Raw genomic sequence first — 17,755 nt, 5'->3', positions numbered from 1 at the left:
CCGTTCTTCTGTGCTAGCTCCTACGTCGGTGTCTTATTTTTTGCCTTCGTGTTCGGTTTTGATGCGTGGTGCTCTAAGAAAAAGAGAGGTCTGCTTCGCTGTGCGGCGCTGAACGAGACGGCCGGTCATTTAAACCGCACCGCGCGCGTTCAGCAGCGCCGCTTAGCGGTATGGGCGACAAAGGCACGCGTACCGCATAAAAACAGTCGCCGGTCTCTCACGTGTCTTTGATAATAATTAATCGATCCGGCGCACAAAACGAAGACTTCTGCGACAGAGACTCTCATCATGCGCTTATTTCGCCGCCTTTCAGTGTGTCTGTGAGCTGTCAAGACCCCAGGGGGCAGTATTTCTGCAAGATCTCATTTTTTTTCCGAGAAAGAAGAAATTAATGAGGAAAAATGAGGAACGCTTCACGATTTTGCGTGTCATCCTTGCGCAGGGGCCATGCTAATCTTCTCTGTATCGTTCCAATTTTAGTATATGTACTGCCGAAGCAAGTACATTTAAGTTAACCCCACCAGCAATTTAGGTCCCACCTCGACGAGGGGTATTTTCCGTTTGTGGGGACCGCCGTGCTGGGCTCCTGGTGTGACGTCACAACGCCAGACAGACGTTATGTGTACGTCGGGGCAGACGAAGGCCGTCAAACGCATCCATCTTGAGCGGCGTTTCGATTCGAAAGAAAAGGCAAAAAAACGTTGCCCCAGGTCCGTTACTCCTCCAGGGAAAAGCCGAGAAACCGAGATTTTCTCGCCGTGTGACACCTGTCGGTATGTGCTGTGTCAGTTCAGGACAAGATGCATCCGATAATAATAATCAAACGAAAGCTTAGCTTCCACTTATTCTCATGAGTCAACGCAATGTGAAAGCGTAGCCGTGCTGAAAAAGCTGAAAAGACCACCAAGCAGTGTCCGAAGGGATCAGTTAAGCAATTTGAGACCAACTACAGAAAGCGATTTATCAACACAGGCACGAAAGGTAAACCTGATGCAAGAAGTGCAGAGAATAAAGTTGGCGTTAGGTTCCTTTTATATATTTTTCTCAACTACCGGATTTCCCCGTTTTCAAACTAACAGTATGCAAGGCAATGCGGTTATGTCTGTAGCCTATAGCTCTTTCTCGGCTCTAAAACAAGCGAAAGACAGCCGGTAGCCGGTTTAGGAAAGGTGTGTGAGTAGTGATGAAATACCACTTTTCTGCCATGTGAGAAATGATAGTAAAGCAGAAAACTCACTTAAGATTTTTTTCCTCTTTTTTTCTTGTTGTTATTTTAGGTGCAGCTATAGTTGTTTTAGTACCCTTCCCGTTCTTCTGTGCTAGCTCCTACGTCGGTGTCTTATTTTTTGCCTTCGTGTTCGGTTTTGATGCGTGGTGCTCTAAGAAAAAGGGAGGTCTGCTTCGCTGTGCGGCGCTGTGCGGCGCTGAACGAGACGGCCGGTCATTTAAACCGCACCGCGCGCGTTCAGCAGCGCCGCTTAGCGGTATGGGCGACAAAGGCACGCGTACCGCATAAAAACAGTCGCCGGTCTCTCACGTGTCTTTGATAATAATTAATCGATCCGGCGCACAAAACGAAGACTTCTGCGACAGAGACTCTCATCATGCGCTTATTTCGCCGCCTTTCAGTGTGTCTGTGAGCTGTCAAGACCCCAGGGGGCAGTATTTCTGCAAGATCTCATTTTTTTCCGAGAAAGAAGAAATTAATGAGGAAAAATGAGGAACGCTTCACGATTTTGCGTGTCATCCTTGCGCAGGGGCCATGCTAATCTTCTCTGTATCGTTCCAATTTTAGTATATGTACTGCCGAAGCAAGTACATTTAAGTTAACCCCACCAGCAATTTAGGTCCCACCTCGACGAGGGGTATTTTCCGTTTGTGGGGACCGTCGTGCTGGGCTCCTGGTGTGACGTCACAACGCCAGACAGACGTTATGTGTACGTCGGGGCAGACGAAGGCCGTCAAACGCATCCATCTTGAGCGGCGTTTCGATTCGAAAGAAAAGGCAAAAAAACGTTGCCCCAGGTCCGTTACTCCTCCAGGGAAAAGCCGAGAAACCGAGATTTTCTCGCCGTGTGACACCTGTCGGTATGTGCTGTGTCAGTTCAGGACAAGATGCATCCGATAATAATAATCAAACGAAAGCTTAGCTTCCACTTATTCTCATGAGTCAACGCAATGTGAAAGCGTAGCCGTGCTGAAAAAGCTGAAAAGACCACCAAGCAGTGTCCGAAGGGATCAGTTAAGCAATTTGAGACCAACTACAGAAAGCGATTTATCAACACAGGCACGAAAGGTAAACCTGATGCAAGAAGTGCAGAGAATAAAGTTGGCGTTAGGTTCCTTTTATATATTTTTCTCAACTACCGGATTTCCCCGTTTTCAAACTAACAGTATGCAAGGCAATGCGGTTATGTCTGTAGCCTATAGCTCTTTCTCGGCTCTAAAACAAGCGAAAGACAGCCGGTAGCCGGTTTAGGAAAGGTGTGTGAGTAGTGATGAAATACCACTTTTCTGCCATGTGAGAAATGATAGTAAAGCAGAAAACTCACTTAAGATTTTTTTCCTCTTTTTTTCTTGTTGTTATTTTAGGTGCAGCTATAGTTGTTTTAGTACCCTTCCCGTTCTTCTGTGCTAGCTCCTACGTCGGTGTCTTATTTTTTGCCTTCGTGTTCGGTTTTGATGCGTGGTGCTCTAAGAAAAAGAGAGGTCTGCTTCGCTGTGCGGCGCTGAACGAGACGGCCGGTCATTTAAACCGCACCGCGCGCGTTCAGCAGCGCCGCTTAGCGGTATGGGCGACAAAGGCACGCGTACCGCATAAAAACAGTCGCCGGTCTCTCACGTGTCTTTGATAATAATTAATCGATCCGGCGCACAAAACGAAGACTTCTGCGACAGAGACTCTCATCATGCGCTTATTTCGCCGCCTTTCAGTGTGTCTGTGAGCTGTCAAGACCCCAGGGGGCAGTATTTCTGCAAGATCTCATTTTTTTTCCGAGAAAGAAGAAATTAATGAGGAAAAATGAGGAACGCTTCACGATTTTGCGTGTCATCCTTGCGCAGGGGCCATGCTAATCTTCTCTGTATCGTTCCAATTTTAGTATATGTACTGCCGAAGCAAGTACATTTAAGTTAACCCCACCAGCAATTTAGGTCCCACCTCGACGAGGGGTATTTTCCGTTTGTGGGGACCGCCGTGCTGGGCTCCTGGTGTGACGTCACAACGCCAGACAGACGTTATGTGTACGTCGGGGCAGACGAAGGCCGTCAAACGCATCCATCTTGAGCGGCGTTTCGATTCGAAAGAAAAGGCAAAAAAACGTTGCCCCAGGTCCGTTACTCCTCCAGGGAAAAGCCGAGAAACCGAGATTTTCTCGCCGTGTGACACCTGTCGGTATGTGCTGTGTCAGTTCAGGACAAGATGCATCCGATAATAATAATCAAACGAAAGCTTAGCTTCCACTTATTCTCATGAGTCAACGCAATGTGAAAGCGTAGCCGTGCTGAAAAAGCTGAAAAGACCACCAAGCAGTGTCCGAAGGGATCAGTTAAGCAATTTGAGACCAACTACAGAAAGCGATTTATCAACACAGGCACGAAAGGTAAACCTGATGCAAGAAGTGCAGAGAATAAAGTTGGCGTTAGGTTCCTTTTATATATTTTTCTCAACTACCGGATTTCCCCGTTTTCAAACTAACAGTATGCAAGGCAATGCGGTTATGTCTGTAGCCTATAGCTCTTTCTCGGCTCTAAAACAAGCGAAAGACAGCCGGTAGCCGGTTTAGGAAAGGTGTGTGAGTAGTGATGAAATACCACTTTTCTGCCATGTGAGAAATGATAGTAAAGCAGAAAACTCACTTAAGATTTTTTTCCTCTTTTTTTCTTGTTGTTATTTTAGGTGCAGCTATAGTTGTTTTAGTACCCTTCCCGTTCTTCTGTGCTAGCTCCTACGTCGGTGTCTTATTTTTTGCCTTCGTGTTCGGTTTTGATGCGTGGTGCTCTAAGAAAAAGGGAGGTCTGCTTCGCTGTGCGGCGCTGAACGAGACGGCCGGTCATTTAAACCGCACCGCGCGCGTTCAGCAGCGCCGCTTAGCGGTATGGGCGACAAAGGCACGCGTACCGCATAAAAACAGTCGCCGGTCTCTCACGTGTCTTTGATAATAATTAATCGATCCGGCGCACAAAACGAAGACTTCTGCGACAGAGACTCTCATCATGCGCTTATTTCGCCGCCTTTCAGTGTGTCTGTGAGCTGTCAAGACCCCAGGGGGCAGTATTTCTGCAAGATCTCATTTTTTTTCCGAGAAAGAAGAAATTAATGAGGAAAAATGAGGAACGCTTCACGATTTTGCGTGTCATCCTCGCGCTTGACTGCAACCCATCTTCCCAAAATTTGGAACATTTGGGATTTTAGGGATTCCTATTGGTTCGTTTGCCCCGTGCTCGCTCGACCGTGACCGACACTTGCGCGAAACTCAAAATCCAGGTACCTGTGTCAATGAACAGGATTTTGTGCGTTTTTCGCCTTTCTTAGGCCTGAATATCTGTGTTTTTGAAGTAAACTGTTTGTTTCAAACTGCCAATGCTCAAGAAAAACCTTGATTTTGCCGAGAATACTGCAGACGGGAAACTTTACACTGAGTTTTGTCCCAAGTTGCAGCAGGTTTCGGTAATTACCGCCAGACGACAATAATCACTTTTTTCTGGCCGCTGCTGATACTTGAGTTGTCAATCAGGAAAGACTTTTTCATGTCACTATCGACACTGCACCAAAAAGGTATGTTGCAACAGTTTGTTTGGAAACCCTGTTGGAAGCATGTTTGCTGTATGACTGTATGTTTAGCTTTAGTAGAACTATTGGTTGTTGTTACAAGATCTGTTCAGACAGTCAAGGTTTTGCCTGTTAATTTGATTTCTAAGATATTGTGATAGAATGTATTTGAACCAGAACTATTACTCGCCAATAGAGACATTTCAAAGCAAGGCATTCATTCATACACAGGTATAAACTTGGTGTTATCCTTTGTTTTGTTAAGTTATCTTATCCTTGTTAAAAATGTAGGTTTCTAAAATAGACAGGAAAAGTAGTTTTGGTATATGCTTAAGTTTTTATGACAGAAAAATAAGTTTTGGTATGTGCTCAAGAATTTTTTTCTGTTTGCCTTAGTTTTTAAGTTGTTGCAGACTGAGCTGTGAGTTTTGCTTGTCGCAAGTTATGTTCTTAACACAAAAACAAGTTTTACATCTCTCACTAAATAAGACCAAGTTTAAATTTACAAAAAATACACACAGCTCATATACTAAAGTACAATATGATATCTTCTAAACATAAAGCTATGGCATATTTTTTAAATTTTATTAAAAAAAGAATGTAAAAAAATTAAAAAACGATTACAATTATTTGTTTTGGCAACATTTGTTCATGAAAAATTTCACCCGATTAAGTTCTAGCGGCAAATATACAACAAGAAAACGAGGAAGATTTGATACAAAATAAATCACAGTTGTTACACATATTTCTTGAAGAGTTTGCAAACGTAAACAGATCAAAGGCACTGATCAAATGGAGATCCACCTATGTCGTGAGGTATACAATTTTCACGAAAGCCTTCCAGAAATTCAGTAAACTCTACGACATGCTGGTCAAGCAAGGACGTACTTTCAGCACCTTCCAGAAAAAAATGCAAACGGGAGTGGGCACTTGAAGCTTTAGAGCATTTTGATATGCAACTTTCGATTTCATCGGCCAGCGCTTGAGAACATTCCGAAGGCTTGTAGTCAACCGTTGCAAGCTTTAGTTTATCAGAATTGAATTCTTCGTCGTCTTTGCCGATCACCAATGCATACATAATCAACCCCAGAGCATCAGCACCGCAATACGATTCTCGCTGTGATTCAGCGTCTAAATCGCCATTAATAATGTTACGGAACTTGAAGCCGCCCACTTTGCAGCGCGCGTTCCGCGTCACGAATACGTCATCGACAGTGATGTCACCAATGACAAGTTGCGGAGCGGATTGAAGAAAAACGAAGGCGGATGCAACGTCGACGCAAAACCGTGTGCGCAGTAATACCGGAAAGTAGGGCGCCTCTGCCGGAAGTTGTGAGGCGACATTGAAATAATCAATATCGTCAATATATTCCATAACTGCTCCCAGTGAACCAGGCCATGAGGTGTATCCAAACACTTTCACCACGCTGTCGTGAGTTTTCAGGTAGAACTTCTCCATTCCTTTCATGATTCTATGACAAAAACATATTCATAAAGTTAAAAAAACGTGTTTAAGCATTTTTTAATTTTTTTGTGCTGGTGCACAATGACCAGTTTCATTCATTTGGAATGATGCAAAAAATTCGTTTTTTCGCTTTCAACGTTTCTCGTAAAAGAATATTTTAAGTATAACGACTTAAAGCATTGTTGTTCTTGGTGATTTTTGATCTGTTTGTAGCCGTATTGATAAAATGAAACAATTCTTACAAGACTTACTGTTTCATTAGTTCGTCGCCAATCTTGTGGATTCCTTGAGTTTGGTAATATTTCACCGCCACATAACCATGCAGATTATTCCAAGCTTTCTTCACAAATGAGAAAAAGCCAGTTTCCAATCGATTACGACTGGTTGGTAATTCATTTGGTGGAAAATATGGAAGTGTCGTCTGCAGAACAGGGACAGTTTTAAAGCTTGTTAAGATAGAAAGATGTTACTAGGATCCTTTGAATAAAACACTGACCGCGTTTTTAAGCGAAACATACGCATATATGAATGACCGTATTTTTTCTAAAATTTATGACATAGACATTTTTATAATATGTGGAAAATGTTTAAGGCATTAAAATTACAGGAACCCTTTCAAAACAAAGTAAATTTTATAAAGTGAACAGAGACGGTTCTTAAAAACTAGAAAAGAAAGCAATTTACCTTGATGCCACTGCTTTCAAGCTTGTCATGTTCTGACAATTTCATCTTCATGGATTTTAGGTTCTACAACAAAAACAAATCGTTAAAAATGTAAAGTGTTAATGTCACTATTAGGTTTAAGTTAGAGTAGTCTAATGACTGTCAAAAAGTATGGTTGTATTCTTGGTCAACTCATCAAAGGAGGCAACTCTCTACAGTGGGGAAAAACTTTTCTTATAAGGAAATGAAGACAAAAACGGCCATGACGATATTGCTTTAATTTTGTTGGTTCTTGGTAGGGTGACACCATGCCAAGTGCGGTATCTGTACTCGTCCGATATTTAGCTGTGTCGGATTAAACGCCTATATCCTTTGCCACAATAAAGTCATTTGACACAAACTTTCTCGTCTGGTTAGGACGTTTAATGCTCCATCTTCTTTGAGAACACATATAAGTCGTGTCGAAAGAACGATTTGGTGAATCAGCAATTTTAACTACGATTCAGTCTATTTAAGTAATTTGTTTTGGAGGAGTAAAAACGTACGGTTTAAAAAAACGTTAAATCGACTCACTTGTCAAATATGGCGTTGTTAAGTTATTGCGCCTCAACTGAGCTAGACTACCATGGATCAAGTTTGGGCCGTTACAGTGTTTTACAAACGCACACTAAACACCGCTTTTTATTGGGCAATGCAAACCTACATAACAACAGCAGCTAAAAGTTGCTACAAGCAACACAAGGGCTTTTCGTATGCGTGAATTTTCTAGAAATAATTTAGTCTGCACAGCAAGCAAACAAATTGACGTGTTACCTGCTGAAGTTGGAAGATCTCTTTGTACTTTTTCCAGTAAAAGGAAAAATTCTCATTCTCCATGTTGCAATTCAATTCCGTGCTCTCAGAGGCTTCTTCGAGAGATGATCGGTTTCGTTGCTCACAATCCCCCACACTAACAGCTTCCTTTATCTAAAACAGTAAATTCGGTGGTCGCCAAATGTTTAAAGAGAGATTTAGTTTGCCACAAACATACACTTAGTTTTACATGAAGCTCTTAATAAAAAGGTCACATCGTCAAAGTTAAAATAGGTAAATATTAGGGATGGGCCGAGCCGAGCCAGAACCCGAGTACTCGGTACCGAGCATTGCGGTTTTTAATGCTCGGTGTTCGGCCGAGCAATTACACAAACTGACCCGAGCGTTAAATTTGCATACTCATGCCCTGTCAACATATGTAACTATTGTTGTAAAGGGTGTCTATTAGGGATGTGCCAAAACTGCAAATGTTCTGTTTGGTCGAGCACCGAGCATTAAAGTGAGATGCTCGGTGCTCGGCCGAGCACGCTCGGTGCATTATGACGTCACAAGAAAATCCCCTTTCTACGTTTTAGCTCCAAAGGCCTCTTACGTCACCGGCGGTGTTTTATTAAGCTGTACATACCTATGAAGTACGCGTTTTTCCAACATCTAAGTGCATTTGAAACATCATTCGTTTTTGTTCATAGACACCCTTTAGAACACTAGTTACATATGTTAGCTGGGCATGAATATGCAAATTTAACGCTCGGGTCAGTTTGTACAACTGCTCGGCCGAGCACCGAGCATCAAAAACAGCGATGCTCGGTACCGAATACTCGGGTTATGGCTCGGCTCGGCACATCCCTAGTGTCTATGAACAAAAACGAATGATTTTCCAAATGCACTAGGTGGCGGAAAAACGCGTACTTTATGGGCATGTACAGCTACAATAAAACACCGCCGGTGACCTAAAGACCTTATAGAGCTAAAACGTAGAAAGGGGATTTTTTGTGACGTCATAATGCACCGAACGTGCTCGGCCGAGCACCGAGCATTAAAGTGAGATGCTCGGTGCTCGACCAAACAGAACATTTGCAGTTTTGGCACATCCCTAGTAAATATTGTCAAAGAGTATGTATTGGCGGCCATTAATACAAAAAAAAAATCTCCCAGACCACGAAAGTGTAAAGGTAGAGACATGTCTAGGCTTATTTTGCGACAATATTTCTAACTGAATAATGGATTGGAAACGCAAATTCGACAGAAGCAGTTAAAACACTTTTTGAATACACATTGTTGCGTTTGTGAATTTACAGAATAATCGAAAAACAATACTCCCCGTATTTGAATTACCTAATTCTCTTTCTTGGAAACAATTTCTATTTAGTAATTCGTTTATTTTGTTTGAAATAAGCAATCATACAAGAACCTAGAATTTAATAAAAAAAGACAGCCCTAACAGCAAAACGAAAAATTATAAAAAAAACATGCCGGAAAACTAAAAAAAGGTTGTACCCCAGAATCCATTGCCTCCTTATAAACTTCCAGGACTTGGTTTTCACGTTCTTGTCTACCTTCATTTTTCTGCATCTAAAAAATCACAAAATGTTGTAGGTGCGAATAATAGTAAAGAGTGCAATGGTGTGATGTACATTTCACATACATTTCGATGATGTAAAAATATATATAAAGTGCAAAGCTTGTGTTAGCTATAACTAGATTTAAAACAAAACATACTTCATAAACAGACAGAAAAAAATCTCGTTCCAAAGCAACTTTTTCACTAAATGCTTCCTCCATCGATAATCGTAAATATGCTTTGGACCAAAATGAAGAATTTTTAAGTGATTTTTTAGCCTGCTCCACACATTTCTTGTGCTGTTCCTCAAATGGTCGATTGTTGGTTTTTAGAGCTTCCTGAAATGTGTTTAACAAAAACGTTTCTTAACTTGTATTATCTTATTGATTTTCACAATTTAAATATCTGTTAGAAATACTGTTTTTTTCCCAATAATAAGACATAAATAGTATGTCATGAATATTTATTTGGTTATAAAATCTGTTACTTGCATAAACATCAATTTGTTAGATACTTATTTGGTAGAAGACATGCTTGTAGAGTCTAAACAGGAACAAACCTTCATCTTGCAAAAATAGTCTTCTGCCGCTGCAATGAGAATGCCAAGCATTTTTTTCTGCAACAAAACAGTAGTTTCATTACCATCGAAAAATGTTTGTGACTAAATTTTTTGCTTCTTGGGAATTGAGTCTCAACATCAAGTATGTATTTTCAAAGCATTAAAAGTGATATTGGGGAAAAAAATCAACAAAAAATTAGAAAGGTGGCTTTCTGATATACTTCCATTTTATATATTCTATACGACATTTACCAATTTACTATACACATCATTTGATCTACATATATGATTGTTTTTGCAAGCAAAAACAGATGGGTCCCCACATGCGCGTTTTACGGATTTAACGTCCTGGTTATTTTTAGATTCTTAAGAAAAAACTTAACCAACTTTAGCAATAACTCAGCTTTAAAAGTTTTGTCCGTATTCTTTTTGCATCATTATTGTCATATAATTACAAAAAAACAGTACATAAGAACGGGAAAAATACTTTTAATTTAATCTCATGCTTTGACCTTGATATTGTCGTTCAAGGTCAGTTTTTAACACAATTTTCCACAACTGAAAATGTGCTTGATACTTAATAAAACGACATAGCATAGCTGCGCAAAAACAGCTGATTTCTAATCACTGAAACGACTGTCTCGTAAAACGTCTGTCCGGACGTCAAGCTGAGCAATCCCGCTGCATTCACCCGCCTTAATCGTAAACAAGTGAATTACTCCCTTGAGAGTTGAGACTTCTATCTGACTGACAGTGTACACATATTATAGGCTGTAAAAGTAACTATTTGGCCGATTAAGACAAAATTTTAAGTACTGAACAAATAACCTACTGCAAACAATTGTTTAACATTTTAGCACATTATGGCTTGTATTTTTGGCCTAAAACTTATTATTTGGGGGTTTAAGGGGAAAAATGGGTGAATCCAATAAAAAGTTACAAATTTTTTTAGAATACCTTACATTGCACCAACCAACAAACCATGAAACTCTCAGATTATGTACTTTAGTCAGTACAGCCGTTTTTAATTTTTTTTTGGGGGGGGGGGGGGGGGGGCTGTGGGTGAACCACTAGGTCGTTTGGGGTCAAACTTCAGGAGGATCAAATTTGGAACATTAACTAACATCTGTGCAAATTTCAATAAATTTAAAGCACTCTTTCTTGACCAAACGCATTTAACAAACCAGCGTTAGACAGAAATGAATATTTGGGGGTTTAAGGGGTGAAAATGGGTGAATCGAAAAAAAGATACAAAATTCTTTGAAATTTCTTATATTGCACCAAACAACAAAGCATATCACACAGAGATGCTGTACTTTATCAACAAAATTTTCAGCTCTTCCGGCAGTTTTTTATTCTACTGTGCCAACGTTTCGATGTCCCATACGAAACACCTTCATCAGGGTAATGACATACATTGCAAACACAAGTTATTATAAAGCGAAAAGGGCGGCGAAACACACACAAAAAAGGCGGTAGAAAAAACGCAATGCGCACCAATGGTCGTGTGATAACACCTGGCTTTTTTGTGTGTGTTTCGCCGCCCTTTTCGCTTTATAATAACTTGTGTTTGCAATGTATGTCATTACCCTGATGAAGGTGTTTCGTATGGGACATCGAAACGTTGGCACAGTAGAATAAAAAACTGCCGGAAGAGCTGAAAATTTTGTTGATACGTTATGCCTGGCAGCAACAGTGTATTCATGCTGTACTTTAGTCAGTACAGCCGTTTTTAAAAAAATACGTTTTGGGGGCCTGTGGGTGAACCACTGGGTCAATCGGGGTCAAACTTCAGGAGGATCAAATTTGGATTATTAACTAACATCTCTGTAAATTTGAATAAATTTGGAGCACTCTTTCTTGACCATACACGTCTCACAAGCCAGCGTTAGACAGAAAAAAGAAAAAAAAAATACGGACAAAAACAATATGTGTCCCCTTCAGGGAAGGGGACCCATAATTACATCACAAGATGCAACTCATCAAACACTGTTTTCATGGGCGTCCGCAGGCAAAAATACAGGGGAGGGCAAACTATCGTCACATCGCTGTTCGATAAACGGTATTTCCGAACAAAAATCATCTGACAGTGATACTCTTTCTTGCCAATTCCAATGTAGCAAAGTAGTGCAATAAACACAATATCAACTATTACGGTAATATGTGGAAGGTTGGCAAACGATTTTTAACGGAAGTAGGATTTACATACACGAACCTTATCAGATGTAACAACAGATACAGTGAAGGTATCACATAATGGCTTTTTGACACATCCATCAATGACGTAATAATATGCTTGTTACCGAGCTATTGTTAAGTAATAATGTTCGATTCATTTAATCTGTTGTAAAAACTCATCCTGTTCTGTTACAGTTACAGCTTGTATTCAGTGCGTTTAACGGGGTGGAGACCCACGATGTCTTCAGTTTACGTTCCAGGAATAGTTTTTGTATAACACTGTGTGAATGTTTATGGTGTTTTGTTTTAAGATGCGAATTTTGCGACAGTTTGCGTTTTCTTTTTTCCAGGGGGGGGCACATGCGGACGCCCATGACTGTTTTGCCATAACTAGCAAGTTTCAAATCAAATATGTTTCAATGAAGCAATGATTTGAAAAAGGGCAGTACACAAAGTTTTGGAATAAGAAATGAAGTTTTCTTTGCTCTTACTTTGTCCAAGGCTTCTTCTTTGATTATAAGCAACAATTTGTTGTTTTCGGCTTCAATTGCCACTTCTAAGCTTTTCTGAGCAGGTTGGAAGCCTTCCCATAACAGCTCTTCACTAGTGCAACTTTCTTTAAACTGTTTCAGCACATCAGCTGAAATTTCAGCATGGCCCTCCTTACGTGCTCTTTCACTCCTTCCTGCTTCACAGAATTTCTGAATGTCAAAATTTTAGGATTAGTTTTTGTTTAAAAATGTTTTTATTCAAAAAGTTGATAATAGAAGTTTAATAAACAACCTGCTGTTATTGGTACACAGGCTTGAAATTAGTAAGATCTGGTGCCTTGATATGTTGGATTGTACAACAACAATAGATGTCAGTAAAGTTGCAAACTTTTTTCTTTTAATATTGCTTCTGTATTTTTAGGCTGCTAAGTATGGAACATACATTTAAATTGTTATGATGTCATAAGTGTTGAAAAGTTGAGAAGTACTGACTATACAGTAGTATCTTGCGCATGCAAAAAACACTTCACAATATTAAACACATGTAAAATGTTTTACATTACCCTAAAGAGTTTTGCATATTCAGTGGAAAAATGTTCCACCTTCTTCTCGAAATGTCCTTCCAAAAATTGCTGCACAAATACACAGAGCACACAAAATTGCATTAACACCAATCATATTAAAAACAAATGTTAATGCTTTCACACAGAGATCACATGTTCAGCATTTGATTTACCTCGTTTTTGTTGTTTCTTTCAATCATATGGCCTTTTAAAAAATTGAAACTGTCCAGCATTTTTTCATCAAAAGCATCCATCTTGTTGACATCTTCACCACAAACAGTTCCAGCATGCAACCTGAAAAACTTGACACCTTCCCTTTTTGCTGCCTTGTCCTTTTCTGCAAAGGTCTTTTTAGAAATCCAGACTTCTGTAGCTTTCTGCAAAGAGATTTTTTGTTCAGAAACTGAAATTTACTGCTCCGGTTGATCACTTATGCTATTGCTATGCCAAGTAAAACCTTGTTTGCTCTAGAAACATCTTAAACAGAGTAGAGGTGCATAAGTATAAATAAGGGGATAACCAGTTACTTGTTTATCATCATTTCAATTTAACACACTGGTTGACTCTAGTTTTTATGTTTTTTTGTCTTAAGTTTAAAGCAAAATTTTAATGCAATTTGATTGCTTTGAAATGTTATTTATTTTTGACATTCAACGTTTTTTTTTTTGCCAATTTCAAACATTGCTACCTATAACTGCTTAAATTGTAATATTGGTTTAATCATTTGGTTAATTTAATAAATATATATTTTTATATGTATGCCAAAAGGAATAAAACCATTTATGTGCCTATTTAGAATGAATAAAGGAGGTGTGTAAAGAAGTAAAACTGACCGACAACTAGTGATGGGACGGGTACCCGGTACTCGGTACTCGGTATCGATGGTATCGAACGATTTCAGTGGTATCGATACTCGTACTCGGTATCGAAATATTTTGCCTCAGTTTTCGATACCAACGTGCGAATACCGAAGGCCGATTTACACCATAAGAATACGGGCAACTTTATGCCAATATTTGCTTCGGACAGCACAAAATTGGAAAAAAGTTCCGCCAGTTTACGTATATCTTTTTCGCTATCATGTGGAGATTACATTTTTTGGCATGTGTGTGTGCACGCCTGTACCCCGACCATGGCAGATAAATTAGCCAGTGATATACAACTAAGCACAACACTACACCTAAGTACTCGGTAATCGTACTCGGTACTCGGTATCGAAGGTATATACATGTGGTACTCGTACTCGGTATCGGTACTCGCTTCAAAACCTGGTATCGTCCCATCACTACCGACAACAGCTATTCTGTAAATGAGTCCACAAACTGACATAAGTGCAAACTGAAATTTATTTTTGCTTTAGATTGATTGATTATATCAGAAGTGCTTATAGTTCATTTGTGTTAAAAATCCCCCAAAAAATATTTTAATTTCTGTCAGCAACTTTATGACCATGCAACAAAATAGGAAAAACAAAAAACATATTTTTACCTGCATTGCTCTTTCATATACTTTAGCAGATGCCATGCTTATTTTGTAAAGTTCATCTATGATGTTGGTCTGAAATGAAATAAATCACAGTGCTGTTTTTTTTAATTTATTTTGATACTTTAGTTTTAAACAACATTTATACAGTTTTGGTGAACATAAAATACATTGCTATTATTTTAAAAACATTTGTTTCACCAATGGATGATAAGAAACATGAACAAAAAAATGAACATATGTGTGTTTTTTTTCATTTATAATTTAAGGGACAATTAAAATAATACAAAATGGCCACAAAGACCCTACAAAAAACTAGAAGGGTGGCTTAGCACATATTGCCCTTGCATATACACTATAACCTATTTGAAAAAAATAATATATTCCCTACACTTATTTTATATTGGGTCCCATATCACACACTGTCTTTTATAACCTTAGTTGTTTCTGCAGGCAGAAACTCATGGGTCCCCACACATGCAAAGTTGTAAATAATGCATTTCAAGAAATAACCATGTGAAAATTTGGTATTGTAAGGTCAAACACGATGATTGGTACTGAGCATAAATAAACATGCTATGTGGAGTACAAACTATCTACATTTTCTTCCATTCGGGGATTTTTGAAGGTTTTTCTATTGTATGTTCTATCTGAAAAATATAGGGGTAAATAGCGAAAAATTAGACTAAAACACAACAATCAGCTGCTATTATTGGAAAATTGCACAAGCTGTCCTAATTTCATTCAATTCAGACTTTGTTAAAAAAATTCACCCATTGTAGGGGGCTAGTGGGGTAAATGTTGGGGCTACAGGTTGGAAAACAACAATCAACAACCATAGATAGCACCCACTACAAGCTGCCCAAGTTTTATTCAATTCAGACATTGTTTAAAAAATTGTCCTATTTTGGGGGGCCAGTGGTGTAAATGTTTGGGCTACAGCAGTGGTGGCCAAACTACGGCCCGCGGGCCGCATCCGGCCCCCAGTCCTGTTTCATCCGGCCCGCCAAACACCTTGCCTGGTTTTTTTCCAAGCACCATATTTACCACTGTGAATATATATAAACCTTTTATTAAATACAAGTGTAAACAAGATGGTGTTATTTATTGTTATTCTACTTCAATAATATATTTTAATAAAGATGGCAACCAGTTACGACAAATTTTACGTAAATCTCATTTAATCCGGCCCTCCAGTGGCAAGACAGTTGCAAATTTGGCCCTCTGGTAAAAAAGTTTGGCCACCTCTGGGCTACAGGGTCGAACACAAGAATCAACACCTATAAATGGCATACTCTACAAGCTTTCCAAATTTTATCCAATTCAGATATTGTTTAAAAAATTCTCCCTTTTTAGGGGGCTAGCGGGTAAATGTTGGGGCTACAGGTTGGAAAACAACAATCAACCCCTAACAATGGCACAATGGACAAACTGACCAAATTTCATCCCATTCGAACAATACTTAAACAATTCACCCTTTTTGGGGGGCTAGTGGGGTAAATAATTGGTCTCTACTACAAAACTAAAAAAATATCAAACCACATTAACCCAATCCACAGTCCTGTAAATTTTTGTCCAAATCGGCAAATGTTTAAAAATTTGGCCACTGGAGGGGCTTTTGAGCAACAACCGTTGACGCCTCTGACTAACGTTTGTGGTGCGCACCAACTACATTTTACATTTTGGGGGCTAGCGGGGTAAATACTGGGGTTATCATGACAAACGAAGCAGATGGCACATCTACATAACTATATCTACCATCTGTGGAAGTTTCCTCCAAATCCATCAAACATTTCAGGGCAAAAAGAGGTGGACAAACTTCAGGGAAGAAAAAAAAGAAAGAAAAAAAAAGAAATTGAGTAAAATCAAGATGTGTCCCCTTCAAGGAAGGGAACCCATAAAAATCATTTCATCATACAATATAAACACTCACATAATGGATAAACTAAGGGCCATACTACATTTCAAACCAATTACTTGCCTGAAGCTGTACTACTTCCATAATATTATTAGGCAACAATTAAGTTTACACTAGTTGCATACATGGTATTTTCCTGTGCTTTTGGACATATTTTTTTCTAAATTGCATTGATTTAATCATAAACATTACTGCCAAGGTAGTGGTGTATAAAGAATACATCGTTCAGACGTTTCGACAATCTCTGTTGTCATCATCAGTGCACTGATTTATGATTAAACTACTTTTCAAGTCCGTGTGTAGTGTTCCTATGCATTGATTTACCTCAGTGGATTTGCGTTGCATCATCTCCTTTTCATATTCAGCAGTAATTAAGGCCATCAGTCTTTTTTCATAAACTTTAAATCCTTTCCATTGAAACAACTCCTTCTGGCATGTAGCAAAGTTTTCTTGGGCGAGTTCAACAGCTTCAGTGTGTTCAAGAATATATTTGATGTAAGTTTGATCCTTTTCTAATTCTTCGCTGCATTTCTGCCACACAATAATTAACCTATAGTTTAAAACAACTTGATGGATATTAAAAACAAAGCCTTTTGAGGATCAATTAAAGATCCCAAAATATCTTTGTTTTCACCAACTGGCTAACAGCAAACAATAGTGACAGAAGTTACACTGAGTTTTTTTAAAAACACCAAAAATGTGAATATTTATAACTGTTGCCATGAAAAAAAAAGTTTACTCAAACAATAACCCCAAAAAGGATACAAGTACCATTTAGTTAAACAGTTTCTATAGGAAAAAACAATCACAACACACTAAATATCAATTGCACATCATTTACAATTCAACAATACCTTCATATGGTTTTCATACACAGCAAATGACTCAATTACTTTGTTTTCAAACTGGTCTTTTAAGCCTTCCTGAAATAATAAAAAATTAACTTCAGGTCTGATGGTTATTGAGACTAAAACACTTGAATAGCTTTTTGCCCAGTTCCAAATTGTTTATTCTATCAAATGCTTATACAATAAAAACAAACAAGGATTAGTTTTTTAATCGATTCTACACACAAAACTCTTTTTTTATTTTTTTACCTCAATTTTGCTTCGTATTTTAGCAACTTCTTTATTATGAGCAGAAAATGTAGATTTTAATTTTTTCATGTATGAATCAAATAGTTCTTCATCAGCACCAGTATCATAAGCAGACTGCGTGAATGTATTGATGGCTGTTTGCTTGGCACCTTTGCTTAACTTCCTAAACGTATCATCACTGACCCAATCATGAG

At 38.9% G+C, this 17,755-nt stretch overlaps 1 protein-coding gene and 3 non-coding genes across 4 annotated transcripts; all 4 read right to left on the bottom strand.

The window, feature by feature from the left end:
- Window positions 1–397: 397 nt before the first annotated feature.
- LOC145208595 (U6 spliceosomal RNA) lies at window positions 398–504 on the bottom strand. Its single transcript, XR_013854842.1, has one exon. It is a non-coding gene; the product is annotated as a U6 spliceosomal RNA (small nuclear RNA).
- Window positions 505–1,712: 1,208 nt separating this feature from the next.
- LOC145208594 (U6 spliceosomal RNA) lies at window positions 1,713–1,819 on the bottom strand. Its single transcript, XR_013854841.1, has one exon. It is a non-coding gene; the product is annotated as a U6 spliceosomal RNA (small nuclear RNA).
- A 1,199-nt stretch (window positions 1,820–3,018) lies between these two features.
- LOC145208593 (U6 spliceosomal RNA) lies at window positions 3,019–3,125 on the bottom strand. The gene has a single exon (XR_013854840.1). It is a non-coding gene; the product is annotated as a U6 spliceosomal RNA (small nuclear RNA).
- A 2,217-nt stretch (window positions 3,126–5,342) lies between these two features.
- On the bottom strand, window positions 5,343–17,749 carry LOC145208592 (uncharacterized; the record flags this gene model as incomplete). The annotated part of the gene is made up of 14 exons (XM_080078965.1): window positions 5,343–6,243; window positions 6,488–6,657; window positions 6,921–6,983; window positions 7,713–7,865; window positions 9,210–9,284; window positions 9,432–9,611; window positions 9,833–9,889; window positions 12,502–12,711; window positions 13,065–13,133; window positions 13,238–13,441; window positions 14,553–14,621; window positions 16,789–16,995; window positions 17,319–17,387; window positions 17,562–17,749. Coding segments are annotated over 14 exons (2,411 nt in total), but the record flags the coding sequence as incomplete, so codon positions are not given.
- Between the last annotated feature and the right edge of the window lie 6 nt (window positions 17,750–17,755).

The sequence above is a fragment of the Phallusia mammillata genome, unplaced genomic scaffold, assembly GCF_965637545.1.
Source record: "Phallusia mammillata unplaced genomic scaffold, kaPhaMamm4.hap1.1 HAP1_SCAFFOLD_305, whole genome shotgun sequence".
In the NCBI taxonomy this organism is placed as follows: domain Eukaryota; kingdom Metazoa; phylum Chordata; class Ascidiacea; order Phlebobranchia; family Ascidiidae; genus Phallusia; species Phallusia mammillata.
The sequence above is the reverse complement of the archived record's forward strand: the minus strand, read 5'-3'. Positions and strand labels throughout refer to the sequence as shown.